Consider the following 21,827-nt stretch of genomic DNA (forward strand, 5'->3'; position numbering starts at 1 on the left):
AAACAGTGCTGCAGTGAATATCTCTGCACACACAGTGAACATCTTTGCACACCCATCTTAGTGTTACATGCGTTTTGTTACAGTGCAGCAAGAACAAGCTACTCCAAGCAGTCTAACCCAGCTGTGTGGCGGGAGAAGAACAATCTAGTTTTCTTGGAGAAAAGGACGGTATTCAGCTTAGAGGACAGTGAATACTTCCACCTGTTCACTTCTGAATATAAGGCTCCTGTCTCTGCACTTAGATCCACCCAGTGTGCCACCCCTTCTCCCCTCACAGGAGGACACTAGATTCTTGTGGCATGAGTGGAATGTTTGTAGAAGGGGGAAAATAAGCAAGCACTGGAGAGACATATATGGAACAGTGGGTAAAACTGCCAGGTAACTGTGCCCTTCACTCTACTACATAGGTATTGGAAACTCCCCGTCCATGGAAGACCAATATAAAGACAATATTCAGACTTGTCTGGCTAGAGGTACACAGGAACACAGCTGAGTGGCAGAGTTGGGGTTAATAAGTGACTAGAGTCCACAGCTCAGACATATGAGTAATTATAAAATCTTCTTATATCTTTGAACTTCATTGCCTCAAATCCTTTTTGAAATGATGGAGGATTTAAGTTATATTTTGAAACCTTTCAAGATAGTCTTTTCCCAACGATCTGTTATATTTGATATGTCATTTGACTCACAGATCAATTCTCTGAGGCAGGTAGGCCAGTGCCATTATCCCCACTTCATTCATGAAATGAGTGCAGGGCAGCGAAGTTAAATGACTTGCCCAATGTCAATCAGCTGACTAATTGTTTGTTCCCCAAACAAAGAAAAGCTAGGAATGAAGCTAGAAATGTAAACACAAATATGTCCCTCTCCAGGGATACCTGAGATTCTGAAAACTACCTCTTCAAATAGAAATTGAATAAATTGAATAATATTGATGATGCTAAGTACCAGGTTGAGACACCAAACTTAAAACTTGACAGAAGAACAATAGTCTCTTCTAGTTTTTTTACAAAGTCTTTTGAGAAAATTTGGTTTCATGTTTTATTATAAACACCTATACTATCTCAGCTTTTTTTAATATAGTAGCTTTTAATTTTTACAGCTAAGACACTGCCGTGGACAGAACTTGTGATTTGTCATTTAGATATCTAACACCAATTTCCTGAGTTGCCTTTTTGTCAGTCAGGAATGTCCTAGATGAGTGTTTTGGAAACTTTTTTGAGAATGGCCTACAGAAGAGATATATTGTACTTTGTAAAGCATAGATATATATCTGCCATTGAAACAGAACTTCCACAAAATAATAATGACCTTTCCTATGGGTGACTGACTTGGATGTTTTCTACTCTTTCTCACTTTTCCATTTCATTTTTTTAAATTGTAATCATGACCAATACACTGATTTCATGACTCACAGATAGGTCAGGACCCACAATCTAAAAGCACTGGCTTAGACGAACAATACACAGATCCTACCTCAAAGAATTTATACTCTAGTTGGGAGATGCATATGTGCATAACTCACAGATATCTTGTAGTTGGAAAGTCTTTAGACATCAATTAGTTCAACTACCTACTCTGTAATATCCCTGAAAGCCTTTGCTTGAATATCTCTAGGACAATAAGTTGCCTCTTATTTGGAAGCTAGCACAGGCTTGGTCATATAAAGATTTGGTAAAATAGCACAGAAACAAGATAAATGAATCAAATACCTGAATATATATTCAATTTTTTTCCCCCCTAAAAGACAGCTTGGACCTTTATTCATAAATGCATCTCAGTTTTTTCCAGGATGAGGGTGAAAAGGGGAAGGCAAATCAGGGGGACAGCAATCTAGAAAGGCTCCTCTCTGATAACTTGAAGAAGGGGTTTTACCAAGTTAAAAAACATTGCAAGGGCTTCCCTGGTGGCGCAGTGGTTGAGAGTCCGCCTGCCAATACAGGGGACACAGGTTCGTGCCCCGGTCCGGGAGGATCCCACATGCCGCGGAGTGGCTGGGCCCGTGAGCCATGGCCGCTGAGCCTGTGCATCCAGAGCATGTGCTCCGCAGCGGGAGGGGCCACAGCGGTGAGAGGCCTGCGTACCACAAAGAAAAAAAAATATATTGCAAGCAGACTTCAATATTGGAAGGTTAAATAAATGATCCTCAGAAGGAGGGCAAGGAGGCTGGAAGTCAGGAAATGCTCCCCCGAGGAGGTGAGAAAGGAGCCAAGTCTTGGATCAGAAGGATGAAGAGAAGGTAGGAGGTATGGTCAGACGCAGAAGAAATGAGCCCAGCACATTTGGGGGACAGCAGTGAAGGGTTCAGAAAGGGGGTAGGAAAAGACAAAGTCAAAGAGAAAGATTGAGGTCAATCTACAGAGAGCAAGATAAACTCTGGATTGTATTCTCTAGGTAATACAGTGTTACTGAAGGTTTCTGAGTGTATGTAGAGTGGTATTTCAGAATTATTCATCTGCAATGGACTTGAAACCTGGCTCTAAAAAAATCCAGAGTTCAGACAACAGAGTCTCCAGCTGTACTTTAGAGAAAATTGTGTGCACACGTGGACTTCATAAATTCAGAATTCTAGTAACAGCAGTCTCGGTCTCATAAAATATAGAAAAGCTGGGGTATATATATTGAGTCTAGACACCAGTTGAGACCAGTTTCTTTTGCCTTTCATCCTTTACTTTTGTTCATGAAGTGTAAGCCGTGTCTGTGGCTACCAGTAAGTCATTGTTTCCTTTATGAAAGCTACAGATTTTATTCAGAAGCTTGTCCTCAGCACTGCTATGGGCCTCATAAATTATTACAAACGACTTTGCAAAATTTAATTTTGTATAAACAATAACAACGCTTTTAATAAGAAGTCTAAAGTTAACGAACAAACAGGGATCTCTGAAGTGTTAACTATCTAGTAATTCAGGCTCCTCTGGATATGGTGGCAGTGCCCTACGAAACTTAGCTAGAACTCAGGTCTCTTTCAGGTGAATAATAAAATTGAATGTGAGTCACCTTAAAATTACACTGCCACCTGGAAGCACATTTAAGAGATGAGACTAAAAGCTAAATCTCTGTCAGATCTTGCAGTGGTCTTCCTCTCCCTTCCTCTAGCCTGTGGATCAGTAAAGCTCAGGATTCTTTAATAATTTCTCATAAGCATTATTTTTTAAATTATTTTTCTAAATTTGAAAAGTAACCAAAGACCTCAAAGTTACTTTGAGCTATAAAATTTGCAATTTCAGAGCTATAAGATGCATTAGGGACTTCCCTGGCGGTCCAGTGGTTGGGACTTCGCCCTCCAATGCAGGGGGTACGGGTTCGATCCCTGGTCGGGAAGTTAAGATCCCACATGCCTCGAGGCCAAAAAAAAGCCACAAAACGTAAAACAGAAGCAATATTGTAAAAAATTCACTAAAGACTTTTAAAATGGTCCACATCAAAAAAAAAATCTTAAAAAAAAAGATGCATTAGTTGAGTCCATGTTTTTCCACAGGAAAACTTCTTCAGAGAAAGATTGTTTAAATTTCTGAGAAAATGTCTGTACATATCGGTGTATATGCTATCGACCACACACCGGTAAATAATTGTTTGGGGTAATGGAGACTATTCACCAATGATCAAGATTCAGCCCAGCTCTTCCTTGCCGCTTTTCTACATCCACATAAACGAGTAAATTACAGCGACGCTGAAGCCTCACAGTTCACCTAAACATTGCAAGCCTGGATCTCAAGTTGAGTATGAATTCTCCTTAAGGTGCATGTTTTGGAGGCAACAGCTCAGTCTGTATTACTGCTGCCTAAACTGGGCAGTGACTCAAGAGGCAGCTGGAAGGAGGTGCTGGGCAATAGCTAAAAAAAGAGTGAAAGCCCCTCAGCAAAGTCCCGCCTCACTACACCCACAGTCTTTTTCTGACTCCTTGGCCCCATCAGATATTGCTCTTATCCATTATCCCACCTTCCTGGGGTAGAGCACAGAGTCTCCTAGGCTCATCATCTCAAACCTCCTGGGATGGCCCGGGCACGACAACTGTGTGTGGCACTTGGCTGTGGAAGTTCGAGTTCTTCACACTCAAACGAAGAGCTGGTCAGTCCTGGTTACCATTAAGTGAGTCGACAAGGACTGCCACAGCCCTGTGCCTGGGAGTTCTCGTGACAAAACCTCGCCACCTGCTCGACCCCATCCTCGGCCAGGGATGGAAATCTGCAGTCCCTCCGCACGCCTGGCGTTTCTAGGTCACCCTGGGGTCCACACGCACACACTCGCGCACGCGATCGCCGCCCTCTTGTGCACGCCCGGCTTCGGAGGGACGGAACAAACTTACTTCTCGCCGACGCAGCCCAGCCAGGGCGCTGGGGGCGAGACCTAGCCGGCCAGGCCGGAGCTCCGGGGTGGATCGGGTCGGGTCGGGTCGGGGTCGGGGTCAGCCCCAGCCGGCCCGCCGGCCTCCCTCCCCTCGCGCCCAACCGGCCCCCGGCGCACGTGCCGGGTGACAGGCCCCCTATAGGTTCCATACCTGCCACCGGAAGTGAGTGAGGAGGGCAGTATAGGCATTTCCTGTGACGCGAGCGCCTGGACTCCATTAGGCAGCAGCTGGGGGAAGAATCAACACACCAGGGAGCAGAGCGGAGCGGACCCGAGGACAGAGGCGGCAGCTGCCTCCGCTGCCGCCCGCCGCCGCCGCCGCCACCGCCGGGGCTCAGCCCAGCGGCGGGCCCCACGCCCCCGCAGCCGCCCCGCGGCGCCCCCCGGCCCGACCCCCGGGCCGCGCACCCCGAGCTGCCTCCGGGAGGGGGGGGGGAAAGGGCCCGGATCCTCCTTCTCCCCCTCCTCCTCTTCCTCCTCCTCCCCCTCATCTCACCCCTTACCCTGACCCCTCCCCGGCCCCCCCTCACCCCGACCCTCTCCCCGGCCCCCGCCTCCCCTCCCCCGCCTCGCCCCACCGGCTTCCCACCACGGCCTCTCTCGGCGAGGAAACTCTGGCCTCCGCTTCCTCCTCCTCCGACTCGGACACCGGCGGAGCCTCCCCGCCCCCGCGGAAGAAACCCCGAGCCTCGGCGGCGGAGGGAGCAGGAGAGCCCGGGGCTTCGGCAGGCAGAGCAGGCCTCTCCCCTCCGTCCTCGTCGTCCTCGTCCTCGTCGTCCTCCTCCTCCTCCTCCGTGGTGGTAGTGGTGGGACTCCCCCCGGCTGCCCCTTCCGCCGCCGCTGCCGTCCCCCACCGAAGTAGCGGCCACAGCCTGGTCAGCGGCAGCATCATGCAGGCCAACGGGGCAGGAGGAGGAGGAGGAGGCGGCGGCGGCGGCGGCGGCGGAGGAGGAGGAGGGGGCGGCGGGGGCCAGGGACAGACCCAGGAACTCGCCTGCCTGTCGGCCCAGAACGGGGAGTCGTCCCCCTCGTCGTCGTCGTCCGCGGGGGACCTGGCCCACGCCAATGGGCTCCTGCCTTCCGCCCCCTCCGCCGCCAGCAACAATAGCAACAGCCTGAATGTCAATAACGGGGTCCCCGGCGGGGCCGCCGCCGCAGCCTCCGCCACCGTTGCAGCTGCCTCCGCCACCACCGCCGCCTCCTCTTCCTTGGCCACCCCAGAACTGGGCAGCAGCCTCAAGAAGAAGAAGCGGCTCTCCCAATCAGATGAGGATGTCATTAGGCTAATAGGACAGCACTTGAATGGCTTAGGGCTCAAGTAAGTATCCCTTCCAGGCAGCTGATGTGGACAGACCGAGGGACGGAAGCTGGCGGGAGGGGAGGGCGGGGGGTGGCTGGAAAGAGCTCAGGCAAAGGGAGAATTACTGCTGGGCCCAGGATACAGGAGGACGCAGCTCAGACAGGCTGACCGGGGAGGAGGAGCCCACCTGCAGGGAAATAAGGGGAAATCAATCAGTCTGACAAATTGTGTGGTTGGGGGTTGGGCAGGGGGCGTAGAAACCCAAAGAGTCACCCCTCCCCGTACACCTTCAGAGCGTAATTGTCTGTCAATAAAGACAGATGCGGGAGTGTGTCTGTGTGTGTGTTGGGGGAAGGGTGGATTAGAGCTGGTGGAAATAATGAACCTTGGAGGATTTGTTTTTCAAGGGTACCTCAGAGGCATCTTTGTGGGACACCTCCCCCCCGCCCCCAGCCATGACAGACAACCCAGGCAAACTACCAATCAGGAAAGACAATCACTTACAAGTGTTATGGGAACTGAGGGGCTGGGATAATTTGGAAGGAGGCTGCTGAATAAATCTGATGGGAATAATGGAGTAAGTTACCATGTTGATGTCATTTAAAGGCCCTTGTGTGTGTACAAGAGGCCTGCCACTAACTTGTCTGAAATCCCACTGTAATACCAAGAAGGCGACTGCCTCTGAAAAAGGGACATCTGATCTGGTGAATCATTTATTTTCAAATACAATTTAGATGACCTTGTGTACCTAAAGTAGGGTGAAGGTAGACGACCTTGGCCCCAAACCCCCGTTTTGTATACACACAAAGGAAAACCAGGGGTGGTGGAAAGTAGGATTGGTGGGAGTGCCGTGGAGCTTGATGGAGGATGAAGCAGAACCAGAGAGAATTAAGACTAGAGAACAACATGCAACAGTTTCCAGCTTCAAAGCATAGATTAAAATAAGCTCTTAGTATATTTTGGATTTATAGATTTGTTCTGGGGAGAGGGAGAAAAGAGCACTTTTTAAAAGTGACATAAGTATTTTGATTCTCAGGCAGATTATTGCACTGTTTTTTGCTGAAAAATAAATGGAGCTGAATAAGAAAGCATTGAAACATAAGCAAATATGTAAGACTGTTAAAGATTCTTAGATATCAAAATATCTGATGGAAGAAACCACATGTGGTGAATCGTTTAAGCTCTGAAAGAAGTATATCGAAGGAAGATTTCACTTTGTTCCCTAAGGAAAAGCATTTCCTAAATGCTAACAGAACATATTACTGAGACAAGAAGCAAGCTGACAGCAGCAGGAGGAAATAACTCGTGACTGTTTGGAACCTACACCATAGTAAATTTGCTATTTTTAGTATAGAGAGAAAGCGAATGATTTTTTGATGCTGGATTTATTTCAGTTTTAAAGATTGACCTATTAGAATTTCTTTGCAAACATAATATCTGGATGTAAGGCTTTTACCTAATACAGGTCATCTCCATCACCTTGTATGTAACTAACAGTTTTTATCTTTCCAAATGTAGTAACGTGGTTAGTATGTAGATCATGGTTTTTCACTTTTTTTAACCGGTTGGTTAGAACACATTTTTAGAAATTTTATACTTCATTAAAGACATTAAATGGAAAAGGAGGAAGAATTTATTTTGATTCTGGTTTCAAGAACGTTTTTGACTTGACTAGATGTAAACCTAGGTGGCAGTTTAAAAATCAAGTTTGTTTAGCCAGGCACATCAAAGCTATTTATTTCTTTTTCCTTCATCATGAGGTTAGCTTAAGAACTTTTGCAACTGTTTTCATAGACAGTAGTTTATTTGGAAGAGTAAACCCTAAAGTTGGTCAGGTCTTTTTTACACTGTATCTCTCCTGCAGCCAGACTGTTGATCTCCTCATGCAAGAGTCAGGATGTCGTTTAGAACATCCTTCTGCTACCAAATTCCGAAATCATGTCATGGAAGGAGACTGGGATAAGGTAAAGTAGGGCATATAGAGCTGTGTAACTGCTGCTAAAATTGTATATTTGATGTGCATTTTGTGACATTTCTGTTTTTCTCTTATACCAATTTTTGCAGGCAGAAAATGACCTGAATGAACTAAAGCCTTTAGTGCATTCTCCTCATGCTATTGTGGTAAGAGGCGCACTTGAAATCTCTCAAACGTTGTTGGGAATAATTGTGGTAAATACACTTTTGTTCTTAGTTTCACATTTATGCTTATTTTAGTAGGTTATTGATAACTCTAGGTTTCTGCCTCTTATAAAAGATAAGGCCTTAACTTTCAAATAATTAAACTTGTAAACTAGGATGAGTGTTGATGTTTTAAAGTTTGAGTTTTATACTTTTAAAATCATGTTTAGTAAATGTGTCCTTTGAACCTTTGAGTTTATAAAGTAAGCTTTTGCTAAATTATGTTGAAAGATCTTTATGCTTTTGGTACTGTTAATAGGAGTTTAATATTTATAGAATCAGGAATAAATTATACTTTTATTATTTAAAATACTGAATGTGCTGGTAAAGAAAACATGTTTGGGTGTATATATATCCATATAGCCTTAAGTAGCTGACACATTCATTATCTTTTTTTAAAACAAATCTTTGGGAATTGTAGTTAATTCAAACCAGCTCCATTGGTGTGCTCACCATTTTCCATTCTTGCATTCCAGTTGTGTGAATTGACAGTGTCCAAGTTTGTATAATAGATATCACTCTGGTGGAGGTTTAGTATGCAAATTTGACCATTGGGCTCTGCTTACCGGCCTTATTTCCTGACAAGATCAGTTTAGTAGTTTAATCTGTTAGCCTCTTTCATAAATCTTAATGAATCTTTTATACTAATAGGCTTTAATTCTTCAGTAGATGTTGGTGAGGGAGAGGAGGGGATGAGTTTTTCCTAAGTCCTTGTGATTGGAAACCATGAAGAATCAGCTGCTGGCTGCTGGCTTTTTAACTTCTAGCTGATTCATTTGTTGTCAAAAGCAGTTTCCTGTCTGGTGGGGGAGGGACAGAAGGCAAATAGGAAGTGAAGTAGGGAAATCAGCTGTTTGTTAAATATTAGTAAATGCCTGTTACATTTTGATTTTTTTTTTAATTGGGTCAAACATTAATCTTTCTGCCTTTGTGTATAGACCTAATAGACTCTCCTGTTTCAGTTTTGGGGTTTTTTTTTAAAAAATCTTAATTACAAGAGTTTTCAAATTCTTAATATAATTGTTTACAAAAATATCCTAGAGAATGGACTTCAGGTGAATTAAAGGAGCAACCAATATGAACAAATACGGATTCAGTTAAATTGACGCTCTAGTGTTTTGTGGGTGGTTTTTTTTTTCCGTAAATACTAAAATTTTTAACTTATTATCAGGCATCTGATTCAATAGTAACTCATGGAATAATCAGTTCCATGGTAAATTTTTAAAATGAAAACACAGAAGTTAAACATCTATATTCAAAAGGATTGCAAATTTTCTAGTAATTAAATTTTCCCCAACCCATATGTTTGGGTTTTTAAAAAAAAAAAAAAAATACCTAAGTAAATTTTTATTGGGCAGTTTTTTGTAAATTGTTAGCCCTGACAGAATGGAAGGTGACCCTAATATAAAGACAATTACAAGGCCAAAATAAGAATTGGGTTTCCTTTCCCACTGGACAAGTTAACTGCTTATATGGTGACAGTAGAGAACTTGCCCATGGACTATTTTAAAATAAGTGTGTGATTTCTTGGAGGATCATTATCCTTTTTTAAGCTTCATCCAAATTATATCTGTAATTTAGCAGTAAAAATTATTAATTAGGCACACTTTTTTTCTTATTTGTTTATAGTAATTTGAGGCTTGTGTATTGGGTTTAGATTATAACTATCTCATTAGAAATCGTCTTTGTAGATAATAAGGAGGAATCCTTTCTTTGTACAGCCTGTTCAGTCTGTAGAACATTCTAGGATCTAATAAGAGATGAAGATTAAATCTCTGGCTGAGCCTCACACCATCAAACTGTTTAGGTATTTATACACAGAAAGGGATTCCAACTTTATCTCACTTTAAACATTAATGAATCAATTGCTTTTAAAGATTCAGGTCAGCATTTTTTCACCTAATTGTGTTTAGATTTACTCCTCTCCCCCACTCCATCTCCAGAAGATAATCTAATGTAAACGTAAATTTGTCATAATACCTTAGAAGACAACTATTTGGCTTTTGTTTAACATAATTATTTTAATTGTATGCCCAGACACATTTGATAACTTAGTCTAGACTAAAGTTGTATTTTCTTTTTTAAACCTGAATGTTTCTATTGACCCAATCCACTCCCCCCTTTCAACCCCCGTATTTTTAAATGGTTTCTAGTCAAATGATACTAGGAATAGCAGAATTTTTTCCAGAGTTTCTGGAAGCTGAGCTTATGAATCAACATATTTTAGTTTGGGTTCAGATATTCTTAGCCATGTCTGGGGAATTTGGGTGGGTATTTGAGATCAATAACAAAACTTTTATATGTCTAAAAATGTCTGATTCTTATTTTAATAGAATAGAAACATGCTTAACAAAAGTGTTCAAATATTGATCTACAGAAATTTACTAGTATATTTTAAAGTCAAATAGGGAGGAGTTTTGAAAACCATGGTTTAAATATAATTCATTTCTACTTTCCTCTGAGTCATGATTTAATTGCTATAACTTGGTTATAACCTTATCTCAGAGCTGGTCAGAACCACTGCTAAGTTAGCTAGGAGCTAACTGCCCTTGATAACCAGACTTCCTGTGTATCATAACTTCTGAGTTTCAGAGCTTCACATTGAGTTCAGTATAATTATATGGGAGGAAACAGTAAATCCAAATATTGGGTAGGGTGATGGGGGACAACAGCAGGATTTACCACGTGCACTATCTATCTTTCAAACTATCCTACCTAGTCACTTACCAATTTCAAGTTTTTATCAGATAGTAAAAGAGAAAAAATTACTGCTAGGCCCAAAGATGCTGAAACATTTTTCAGAGATCAGGAATGATCTCTTACAGAGGTCTAGTTAGGAGTTGGGGAAGGATACAAAGGAGAGTTTATTATCTCAACCTGTTTTCTTTTTTTCTTCATTTAAGAAGTTCATGATCTTTCAAAAAAAAAAAAAACACCATAGTAAAGCCCTGTCCCCACCTCAGCAAACTTCAGTTTTGCCTGATTCTTTAAATTTTTTCAGTACATAATTAACGTCTTTTGTGACAGATGTTCATTTTCTTGAAACTGTATTTACATTTTTGTGCTTTAAATTTGGGGAAGTAAAATATAGCTTTACTTTCTCCATCTTTATCATATGTGTCAAATACTTGAATTGAACTGATTTTTAGGAGAATAAACAGTTTCTCAACCAAATCTCTAGCTATTCTTGGCCAGTAGCTTATTAGTTGCCATGCACACTACCAGGAATTGGTATCTGTTTGAGGGTATTCTTTGTCTTAATCTGGATAAAATGACTCATAGGGAAATGTTCTTGCGCTGCTTTTATAGCATTCCATGTATATACAGAAATACGTGTGTATATTGGCTTCTCTCAAAGTTTTACTCTGCGTTCCTCTTCTCTCCTGCCCTGCCTTTGCTCCATAGAAAGAGAGTAACATGTTCTAGTAGGATCTTGATGGGAAAGTAAGGGGGAAATAGGAAATAGCAACTAGGGCACTGTCCCTACACACGTTGGAATGGGGAAGGTGGCGTGCATAGGACTTAATGATTGATACCCCCAAAGTTAAGACTTGCCCTGAATAAAAACAGACAGAATTTTCCCCCAGATTCCCAATTATTAAGAAAATTCAGTGAAGAAATTAAATACACATGCTGCCAATGGCATTTAAACAGAAAAATTCTGCAACTAAATGATACTCAAGTTTGATTCAAAAATCCTAGGTAAAGTGAAACTCTTAACATTATATTGATAAATGGAAGTATATGAACTCTTCATAAAGAGTTGAAGTTTTTTCAGAAGATAAAATGGTGAGAATATCCATAATAACTTTGAATATTTGATTTTTAGATTTTGTTCTATTTAGTCTTTTGTTTTTTGTCACCTGATGGACTTTAAAGTATTTTTTTTATTTGACATCTAGAGTTTAACGTTAGGTTACATGTGCAGTAACGTGTTTTCAGGGCATCTCGGTAACCTATTTCCGAAACATTCATTAGTAAATCTAACTTTACGTGTAAAATTTGTTAAGTGTAATTTTTCTAGTTATAGGAGCTTACCTCATAGTTTGAAATTTTTTCTTTTGTTCTTTAGCTATCGATTTAAGATTCGATTATTACCAAACATAAGCAATGTATCTTGTAAAAGATGTATTTAAATGTATGCCTAACTTACATGGGAGGGTTTGTTTGGTTTACTTTCTCTAGAAACGATTTTTATAAGCTTGTAGGTTATGCCTGCCTCCCCAATACTCCCTAAAAGAAAATCTTACAGAGCAATTCGTTATACTCTTAATTTTGTGAATAAACGATAATTTCTCCACACCATTTTTGACAGCAGTTTATTTTTAATGTCTTTTAAAGTAAGCATCTTAATGAAGAAGAAAAGGCTGTCATTTGGGGTTTTCTTTTGAATGCATTTGGAATCTTTACCTCTATGTTCCTTGGAATCTCTAAGTATGACTAACATTTCCTGTCTACTAAATTTTCTACCTGCATCAGTTGACTTGCTCAAGTGCCACAAGTAACAGATTTGATAAATGAGTCCCTCCAAGCAGTGGTCTTTAATTAGGTTTAAGGTTTAAAAGAAATTGCAAGCTTAATATTCGTAAAAGCTCTTTTGTCTAGCAAAAAGCTGCTAAAACTGCGATGATCACTTTCAAGTCAAAAGTAAAGTAACAGAGTAAAGGAACATTAAAAGTATTAAAGCTGTACACATTTCAGAAAAAAACTAAATGTGAAAGGGCTTCACAATAAGCTGGAAATGGTTTGTCCTTTTGGGGGAGAAGAGTTGATAATAATTGTGCTTCATAGTGAAATGCATCAAGATAGTTACCAATACACAAAGACCTTTGAGTTCAACCTTCGATTGTTCAACCTTCGATGGCATCCCTTTATTGCCACCTAGAGACAGTGAGTCCATCAAGCTCATGCTTGTCCACTTTAGTCATAGGAAACTCAGTACTTTGCACACCAGCCTCTAATCCAGTTGCTGGGCACCTTTTCTTACCTTTGATAAGCCAAAATATGACACTTTGTAACTTTGACCCAGTGGCTCCAGTTCTGCTTTCTGGTCTACTTAGTCCTTCTTTCACATTGTGGCCTTTAAGTAATTCCTCCATTAACTGGTTTTTCTGCTGTCTTTTTAAAACTTGTTGCATGAAACCCCCCAACAGCCATTATAGAAGTCAGACTTTTTAAAAAGCAAATTTAGAATACTTGGAATAGTTCTAGCTTTTCACGCAAGAAGTAAAATTCTAGGTGAATGTTTTGAGGGCAGAATTAATTTTCTCCTGTGTTGATGCCTTGGTCACTAATGATCTTTTCTAATTTGAGATTATTTGTTCAAAGCAGACTTTTATTAATATGTGAAATGGAGCAATAGGGTCACATTTAATCTGCTGTGACCCTATTAAATCAAAATATTTTGAGTCTTTTTAAAGCTTTATAACAATTATTTTTAAAGGGCATAGTAGAATGGTTTCTACTGTTCTGTTTAGGCACAAACATTTTCTGAAACTTCCATCAACTTTTTTCCCCTGACTGCTGCTTTCTGTCATGTCAGAGGATGAAGTTTTTGCTGCTGCAGCAGAAGTACCTGGAATACCTGGAGGATGGCAAGGTCCTGGAGGCACTTCAAGTTCTACGCTGTGAATTGACGCCACTGAAATACAATACAGAGCGCATTCATGTTCTTAGTGGGTAAGAAAGCTCAGTTCTTAGCTCCAGGTTGAGGAAGGAGCTATTTTTATCAAGGTTACCATTCCAAAGTTGCATTTCTTTTAATATTTTCCCAAGATGTGAGTATTGCTAAATTCTTGGGTAATATTTGTCTGGGTAATTTCACTTATGTGTGTACAAACTATTTTTGTCATCCTAGGAAGCTTTCCATATTGAAATAGAGAGATGCTTAAGTGGGTGAAGGGAGAAGAAATATGTATTAACAGTGAAATGCCATTTCATGATCTTCTATAAAAGCCCTGTGGCATAATCTTCTATTAAAAAAAAAGCAATAAAGTTTCTAGTGTTGATGCATACAGACATTTTTTTTTTTAACATATACTTGTCATGTACCAGGTCCTTGCTAAGCGTTTCATAGACACAATCTCATTTTATCCTCGTGTCGATCCCTTAAATGTTAGAGTGCCCAAACCCTTGGTTTTGGACCTCCCTCCCTTCTCTGTCTACACACACCTTCTAGGTGATCTCATTCTATACTATGCCTTCACATACCATCTACATGCCAGTGGCTCTTAAACTTACCCTCTCATCTGAACTCAAAGTGTATATACCTGATAGCCTACTTGACAGTCTCCATTTGGATGTCTAAAAGGTATCTCAAAGTTACGTGTTGAGAACAGAAATGCTTAATTCCCATTGTCCCTCCACCCACCCAGCCCGCACAAACCTGCTCCTCCTCTCGTTTTCCTCATCTTCGTAAACGGTGAGACCTTCTACCCACTTCTTCCAACAAAACACTTAAACCTCATCCTTGCATTTTTATCTTTTAACTGTGACAAGTATTGTTCACGTAAGGAAATGGCCCAGAAATGACAAGATGTCGAATTGACATGGTTTCTTCCTCTTAGTCCAGTGTCCTTTTGAGTTATAACACATGACTTCCCATAAACAGACACGCGTTTGAAACCTTAGGGTATCATGTGTATTTTCAAAAGGGAGCAGAGCAACCATGGGTAACTTTTGGAAAATTCTAAAAGTAAACAATTTTTCGTAAAATTGATAATAACTCCCCAATAGTTATTTTGGAAGCCAAATTTTTGCATTGTCCAACTTCTTTTATAGGGTTTTGTGAGTGTAATTACTTACGTATTAAAAAGTAAGTTCTCATCAGCTAAGGCACTATATATTTAGTAAACAGCAAGAGAACAAGTAGTTCTGCTGTTGGGTAAGAGGCTATTACATTATTTAGATGCTAAATGTAATATGCTAAATGCAATATGCAGTTAAGAAAAGGAGGTGGTGATACTCAAGTTAACTGAGAGGTTTCTGATACTTACATGACCATTTATCAAGCTCTACCTATATACCAGGTAGTAGACCAAGTACTTCATATACTCCCTCTTATTTAATCCTCACTACCCTACTTAATACCCTTGTTACAAATGAGAAGAACAGATTGTCTGAGACCAGAGTACTAGGCGAAATAGCAGGAGAGTTACTTGCCAGGTCTAATCTCCAGGTTTGAATAATTCTTTCACTTCTTTTACTTTTAAAGCCTGTTCTTCTGAGAAGAGCCAGAACCAGGTCAGGGTCACACTTCCAGCAGGGGGCCCTCATGTATTCTCCAGAATCCATGAATTTAGCATTTATGCCTCCTTCGGCACATATAGTGAGTAATAAAACAGTTCCCAAATATTCTGCTTTGGGATCTCAGTACCTTTCACAAGATGACACAAGGATGATTATCCAATTATACCATTTCTTGAGTGGCATTTATGAAAAACTTTTGAAGGTATGTTGTTTTTGTTTAGTTAACTGAGTATGTGTATCTTTGAAGGTTTTTTTTTTTTAGTTTCGTTTTGTTTATTGAGGAGCAGTTAGGTTAGCATACTGGTTAAGAGAAAGTTCTGCAGCTACAATGCCTGGGTTCATTTTCTACTTTGCTGCTTAACCCTAAGCCAGCTACTTAAGCTTTCTGTTTCCTCATTTGTAAAAATAGAATAATAGTGTTTACTTCATACAGGATTGTTATGAACATAAAACGAACTAATATATGTTGAGTGCTTAGTTAAGAACAGAGCCTGGCACCCAATAAGAGCTACATATGTATAATGATACATAACAGTAAATATAAGGAAGCATTTTGTTAATAGATAGCATAACAATAATATCTACTATTCTATTGTTATATTCAGGTGCCAGGTTGTATTAATGAATTGGGTCCACTGTAGAAATTTCTTCCTGATTTATATTTCTTAGTAAGAACTAGATATCCAAAGTATAATCAGTACTTTTCAATTATGTTTAATTCAGAGAAAAGGGTTTGATATTTGGTGCTTTCTCCTGTCATATTTTTAGGTATCTGATGTGTAGCCATGCAGAAGACCTACGTGCAAAAGCGGAATGGGAAGGCAAAGGAACAGCTTCACGATCCAAACTGTTGGACAAACTTCAGAGTAAGAGTCTTGAATTTTGATGTTTCTGTATTTTCTCTTAGAAATGATACTACGAATCAATTAGGAAGACTTGTGTCTAGACATACTCTTATCAAGTGGTTATGTAAGAGGAGTGAGGGGGAATCCATTAAGAGGCCCTTTATTTATTTATTTTTTTGGTAGGTCTTTATTTTTTTTTTAAACACCTTAATTGGCATATAATTGCTTTACATTTTTATGTTAGTTTCTGCTTTTTAGCAAAGTGAATCAGCTATACATATACTTATATCCCCACATCCCCTCTCTCTTGCGTCTCCCTCGCACCCTCCCTATCCCACACCTCTAGGTGGTCACAAAGCACCGAGCTGATCTCCCTGTGCCATGCGGCTGCTTCCCACTAGCTATCTATTTTATGTTTGGTAGTGTATATATGTCAGTGTAAGAGGCCCTTTAAACCAGAGACTTCAAATTCCACCATGGAGTCTAAGAAGCTAACTTCAGGAGTCAGTAACAGGATGCTGGTCCCAGAGCAAGTCTCCTTTCATTTCTTTTATGTAGTGATGCTCCGCTTAAGATTCTGTTTGGGGGAGAAATGCTGTGGTTAGAGAAAAAAACATGTAAACCACAGCTTTAAGCCACAAGTGTTTTAGACAGAGGGAGACTTCGTTTTATTGCTCTTCACTTTATTGCGCTTCGCAGATAACTGCAGTTTTTACAAATTAAAGGTTTGTGGCAACCCTGAGTTGTCAAATGATAGTTAGCATTTTTTAGCAATAAAGTATTTTTTAATTTAGGGTTGTACATTTTTTTTAGACATAATGCTGTTTCACACTTAACACACTACAATGTAGTGTAAACACAGCTTTTATATGCACTGGGAAACCAAAAAAATACTTGTAACTCGCTTTGTTGTGATGTTCCCTTTATTGCGGTGGTCTAGAACTGAACCCACAGTATCTCCGAGGTATGCCTGTTTTTTGTTGATTTCAACAGTAAGGCACAGATTTCTTTAGGTAAAATGTTTTACCCTCCTTCCAAATATTTTATATAACTTCCAAATTAGAGTAGGGGTTTCATTTTTGCCACATCTTTATAATGAAAGACCCTCTTTCCCTCTCTGGTTATACCATATTCTGTGTTTTCATGTTGAGGTGGGAGTGGAGATCCTAAGAATCAGAAGACCATGTGGTTGTGGAGGTGTAAGCCTTGAAGGAGTGGAATAGATTGGTATCTATAATCAAAACTCCAGTTATATTCCCTGAATTTTCACACTATCCTTGGCATTAGAAGCAATTTGATGGGACCTGGAACTTGTTCCAACATTTTGGCCCGCTCTTCGTTAAGTGGGTATTTTTCCTATACTTGCAGTGATGCTTCATCTCCCTCTGGGACACAGTTATCTCTAGATTTTCTTTTCATCATCAGTGCCCTTTTATTTTTTGCTGAGTTGTTGTTGTTGTTCTAGGGGATCCACATGCAAATTAAAGCCCTCCTGCCCAAGTGTATGCCATTCTAGTGGCAACCTAGCTGTAGGTGCTGACAGATATTCATGAAGCTTACATGTTATGTCACCCAGAACTGCTCTATTTAAGGGCATGGTATTATTACAGTAAGGGCAAGTACAGCAGAAGATGAGTCAGATGTCCTAAATAAAAGTAAACTGTTTTGTTTTTTTAATTTTAATTTTTATTTCTCTTTTTAAAAATATCTTCTATTAAAGCCTATTTACCACCATCAGTGATGCTTCCTCCACGGCGTTTACAAACTCTCCTGCGGCAGGCGGTGGAACTACAAAGGGATCGGTGCCTATATCACAATACGAAACTTGATAATAATCTAGATTCTGTGTCTCTGCTTATAGATCATGTTTGTAGTAGGTAAGAGAAAAACTTTTTACATTCTAAAGTAGGCTAACCTTTTATGGTCTCACTTATGAACTTTATTAAAATGTTTTTTTAGAGTTTTATCCTGTCACCATAAAACAATTCATGTTTGCTTTAGCATTCACAAGTACAGCTAGAACTCTTGAAGTTGACAATTAAGAGAAATTTGTATATGTTTATATAGGAAACCAGTCCTTGAGAACTGAAGCTGCAAAGCCTGTTTTGCCTTTATTTGCCTGTGGGTTTGGTTGGTCATTTTCTATATCTGGCCATTTTTTTAAGAATTTGTAAGTGATACTGTATAAGAATGCCAGTGATTGAAGTGTTTACTGTCCTTGGATGCCGGAGATCACTTAGTGATTTTTTTTTTTTCCTGGACATTATGGCTGTTTTAACTATAGCCCAGATTATTTTCTGCTCGTAAAGGTCATGGAAATACTTTTTTCATAATGAAAGTTCTGCTTTTTAGTTGAAAGTGACCTTTCAACTAGACATGTTTAGAGCAACAGGTACTAACTTTCTGGTTTGGGTTTTATCATACCTACCCATCTACATAATTTAACTTTGAAGAATTCGGGCTTCACTTTCGATGTTAGGAGTGTTTTGAGTAAAAAAGTCCCTACTATTTGAACAATGATCTCCAAAATTTCAGCAGAGCTTTAATTTTTAAGATACTGAAAAACAAATAGTGAAATCTTTCAAACTCCAGGAAGAAAATTATTTGGGTCTGGTGAACCAGACATAACAGCTGCAGTGCACATGCTCAGTTTCTTTTATCAAATATCCTCAGAGAACTACTGAAAATAACATGCATAGGAAGAACAAAAATGTATAAGTATGAGAGCTTTGGAAAAACAAGGAATTTCTGAATAACTACAAAACTCATATGTGTGCATACATGCACTGCGATTTAAGATCATCGTTTACTTGGGCATAAACTACTTTTAAATGTAGTTGGATTCTCACTTCACCCTCCCCCATTGCAATTTAAAAAATAGTGATAATTGAACTATTGGCCATAAATTACTTAAGTCTTAGTTATCTTAAAGTATTGGATAATTACGTGGTGTACTTAAAGAAAGTGATTAGAGATCTTTTTTCCTTTATCCCTTGTTATTCTTTAACATTGTTCTCTGATTTGCTTAAGAGAATTTTTAACTCTTTTCGTTTAAGTTGAATAGAGGAGGAGGAGATAATAGATTAAAAGGCTATCTGGTTTCATATTTTATAGCTCCTGTAGGGAATTTGAGATCAATGTTAAAATTAAGGTGATTGTGAACCCGAATTTTTTTTGGTTCATGAATTTATTGGTGGTGGAATACATTGAAAGGTATATATGGTAGACTTAATGGTTCAGGAGGTGTCAGTAAGCTGAGAGCTTGCCTTCCTGTTTGGAAACTGCAATGTTATGAGCACATGACCTACATTTTTCTTAAGTGCTTTAATTTCTATACCAGTACCTGTGAAAGTAAATGATGGACAGTATTTAGTCTGACTTTTTCCAACCCTCAGATCAGGGATCAAACTCCTATAAACCTGCATAGAAAGCACTCTGAAGTGTTACGTAAGAATGAAAGAGTTCTTGCTCCTCAGAAATAACCATTGACGATTGGAAGGTCTTCCCTATAATCTTCTAAAAACAAAACAAAACTTTGATTCTGTGCTCTTCCTGGTTATTACTGCCCATGCCCCCCCCCCCCCCCCCCCCGCCGTAGAGCTAACTTCCTAAAATAGTTGCCTTCCTTACTACTTCTTCACCTTTCAGATCTCTGTAGTATTAGGGTTTACGCAGCCAACACAACACCAGAACTGTTCCTAATGTTGATAAAGAACAACATCTTTATTAAATCCAATGGCTACTTTCCAACCTACATCTTAGCATTTCTATAGCATTTGACTGCTTTGCCGTGAAGCTTTTCCTTTTTCCAGACTCGGTTTTACTCCTGGCTACTCCTCCAGGAAAGAGGCTCCTCCGCTTTCCCTGTCCCTTTAATAAGTTTGTGTTCCAGAACTATGTTTCTTTTCTCACCCTACTCTTCCTGTTTAGGTTATACTTACATGATTCTAATGACCCCTAGGTCTGGGCTAGAGCTACAGAACTATCTCCTAAGCCTTAGACCTTAATACGACAATGTGGATATTACTCAAGTACCGTAAGTGCAACATCTCAAACAAGAATTTCCCTCTCCTCTCACTTATCCCTGCAAAGTCTGTTTTTCCTATTGAATTCCCTCTCTCAGTGAAAGGCTTCCATCTACCCAGTTTCTCCAAGGAGTCAGCCTTGACTTTTCACTCTGGGGAGACACTAAGTGGGGAGATAGATGTCAGGCACTAACTAAGTCAGTATATATAGTCTTTAGAGTGAGTTGTGCCCTTTATTGCTGAACTGGGAAAATAGAACCTAAATTTTGTGTAATTGCTGGTGTTCCTGACTCATCTGAATGTCTTCAAAATAAAAGTTGATATTTTTTATTGTTTGTTTTATTCCCTTTTAGAAACTACATTTTAGCACTGAAACTAGAAAACTGTATTTTCGGAATTAAATCTTAGCATTTAAATCTAAATACCGGCCTTCTTTAATCTCTGGAGAATAAAGAATTGATTATGAAAATATGAACTATAACTTTTTTTTATCTTGATCAGCACTGAAGAAATTTCATTAGATTGTATATTATTTATATTTTTCACAATTCATGCATACATATTTTTGGTGAAATTTGATCAGTAAGGGACAGGAATTTTCTTGTTAAGTAATTCTGTGGGATTTTTTCCACCAGCAAACGGTGGAAGAATATTTCCACAGATAGCTGCTTATAAGTATTATTTTTTAGTAAAGGATCATAAAATATTTATAGAGTGTTAAGATTTATAAAATGTTAAGGTTTAAAATGCTTGATTAAAATGCTACTTTTCTTCAGTTTGATTTGGGAAGGTACTGATATTTTTAACAAATCTTAAAATTTTAAATTTACTTGAAAACAAAGACATAGCCTTTTAATAAACTAGGGGTTGTCAATTAGTCTTTTTAAAAGATTATTTAAGTAATAATAAAACAATGACAATTTAAATACCACCTTGACATTCAGATACAACTGACTGTCAATAATCTGGTTGCCTTGCACCCTGTAATTTTGATTATGAATCATTCCTTCCTTAAGAACATTTTGCTGCTCTGATTTTAGATATATCTTCATTCATGATCGACTTTAGCCATTTGAATTATTGTGTATTTTATACCTAGATATAAAGTGTTTCTCACTGAATAAATATTGACTATTACCCATAGGAGGGGGAAAAAATCATTTTTCATTTAGAAGTACTTATTTGATTGAAATTTTATCCAGCAGTGTCTTGAAAAATATGATTTGAAAAATGATATTTGGAAAGAAAACTGACCCTGGAGTCAGCCATAGGTTTATAATCCTAGTTCAATTATTTATCAGTTTTATATATGTTAAGTTACTTGCTCTCCTTGAGCCTCCTGAAAATGGGGCTATTACTTGCCTTGCAAGGTAGTTTTGAGAATTAACGCTACTGTGTGTAAAGCATGTAGCGCAGTCCTTGGCATCTAATAGGTGCTTAATAAATGTAAACTGGAATTGACTATGTTTCAGTTCAGATATAGACTAATATTTTAATATTAAAGCAATTTATAGTTAGTCTAAACGTTTAAAGCAGTCTCCAAGTAGCCAACTGCTAAGGTACATTACCATGTGTGCCAGATAAAGAATGTTAATTTAATTTACATATTGCCAGTCAGGCTGGTGAATTGACAGAATATGTTCTTAAATTATAGATTGGTTGGGGGAAAAAATAGAGAAGACCATTTTTTTAAAACAGACTTAGAAGTTACCCATTAACGTTTAAGTAACTTTTTTACAATACAGATCTGTACTGTCCCAACAGTAGCCATTAATTACATGTAGCCATTTAAATGTAAAGGAAAAGTCATTCAAATTAAAATTAAATGAAAAAAATCTAAGTTCCTCAAGTGTGCTAGCCACCTTTCAAGTGCTCACTAGCCAC

General features: G+C 39.2%; 2 protein-coding genes across 5 annotated transcripts in view; one reads left to right on the forward strand and one right to left on the reverse strand.

Annotated features, from left to right (window-relative positions):
- The window catches only part of CNIH3 (cornichon family AMPA receptor auxiliary protein 3), a 281,351-nt gene extending 276,640 nt beyond the window's left edge, over positions 1-4,711 (reverse strand). Inside the window, exons 1-2 of one of the 3 annotated variants that reach the window (XM_067729647.1) lie at positions 4,499-4,711; positions 1,876-2,076 (exon numbers count right to left, since the gene is read on the reverse strand). In XM_067729647.1, the coding sequence (XP_067585748.1) occupies positions 1,876-1,890 (15 nt within the window). In that variant the 5' untranslated portion in view covers positions 1,891-2,076; positions 4,499-4,711. The other 2 variants (XM_067729649.1, XM_067729648.1) reach the window with 2 other exon arrangements.
- The window catches only part of WDR26 (WD repeat domain 26), a 43,186-nt gene continuing 26,046 nt past the window's right edge, over positions 4,688-21,827 (forward strand). Inside the window, exons 1-6 of one of the 2 annotated variants that reach the window (XM_067729645.1) lie at positions 4,688-5,665; positions 7,512-7,611; positions 7,712-7,816; positions 13,368-13,504; positions 15,842-15,939; positions 17,639-17,795. In XM_067729645.1, the coding sequence (XP_067585746.1) occupies positions 5,238-5,665; positions 7,512-7,611; positions 7,712-7,816; positions 13,368-13,504; positions 15,842-15,939; positions 17,639-17,795 (1,025 nt within the window). In that variant the 5' untranslated portion in view covers positions 4,688-5,237. The remainder of the gene's footprint in view (positions 5,666-7,511; positions 7,612-7,711; positions 7,817-13,367; positions 13,505-15,841; positions 15,940-17,638; positions 17,796-21,827) is intronic. The other variant, XM_067729646.1, reaches the window with a different exon arrangement.

This window comes from Pseudorca crassidens, chromosome 2 (genome assembly GCF_039906515.1).
Source record: "Pseudorca crassidens isolate mPseCra1 chromosome 2, mPseCra1.hap1, whole genome shotgun sequence".
NCBI lineage: Eukaryota > Metazoa > Chordata > Mammalia > Artiodactyla > Delphinidae > Pseudorca > Pseudorca crassidens.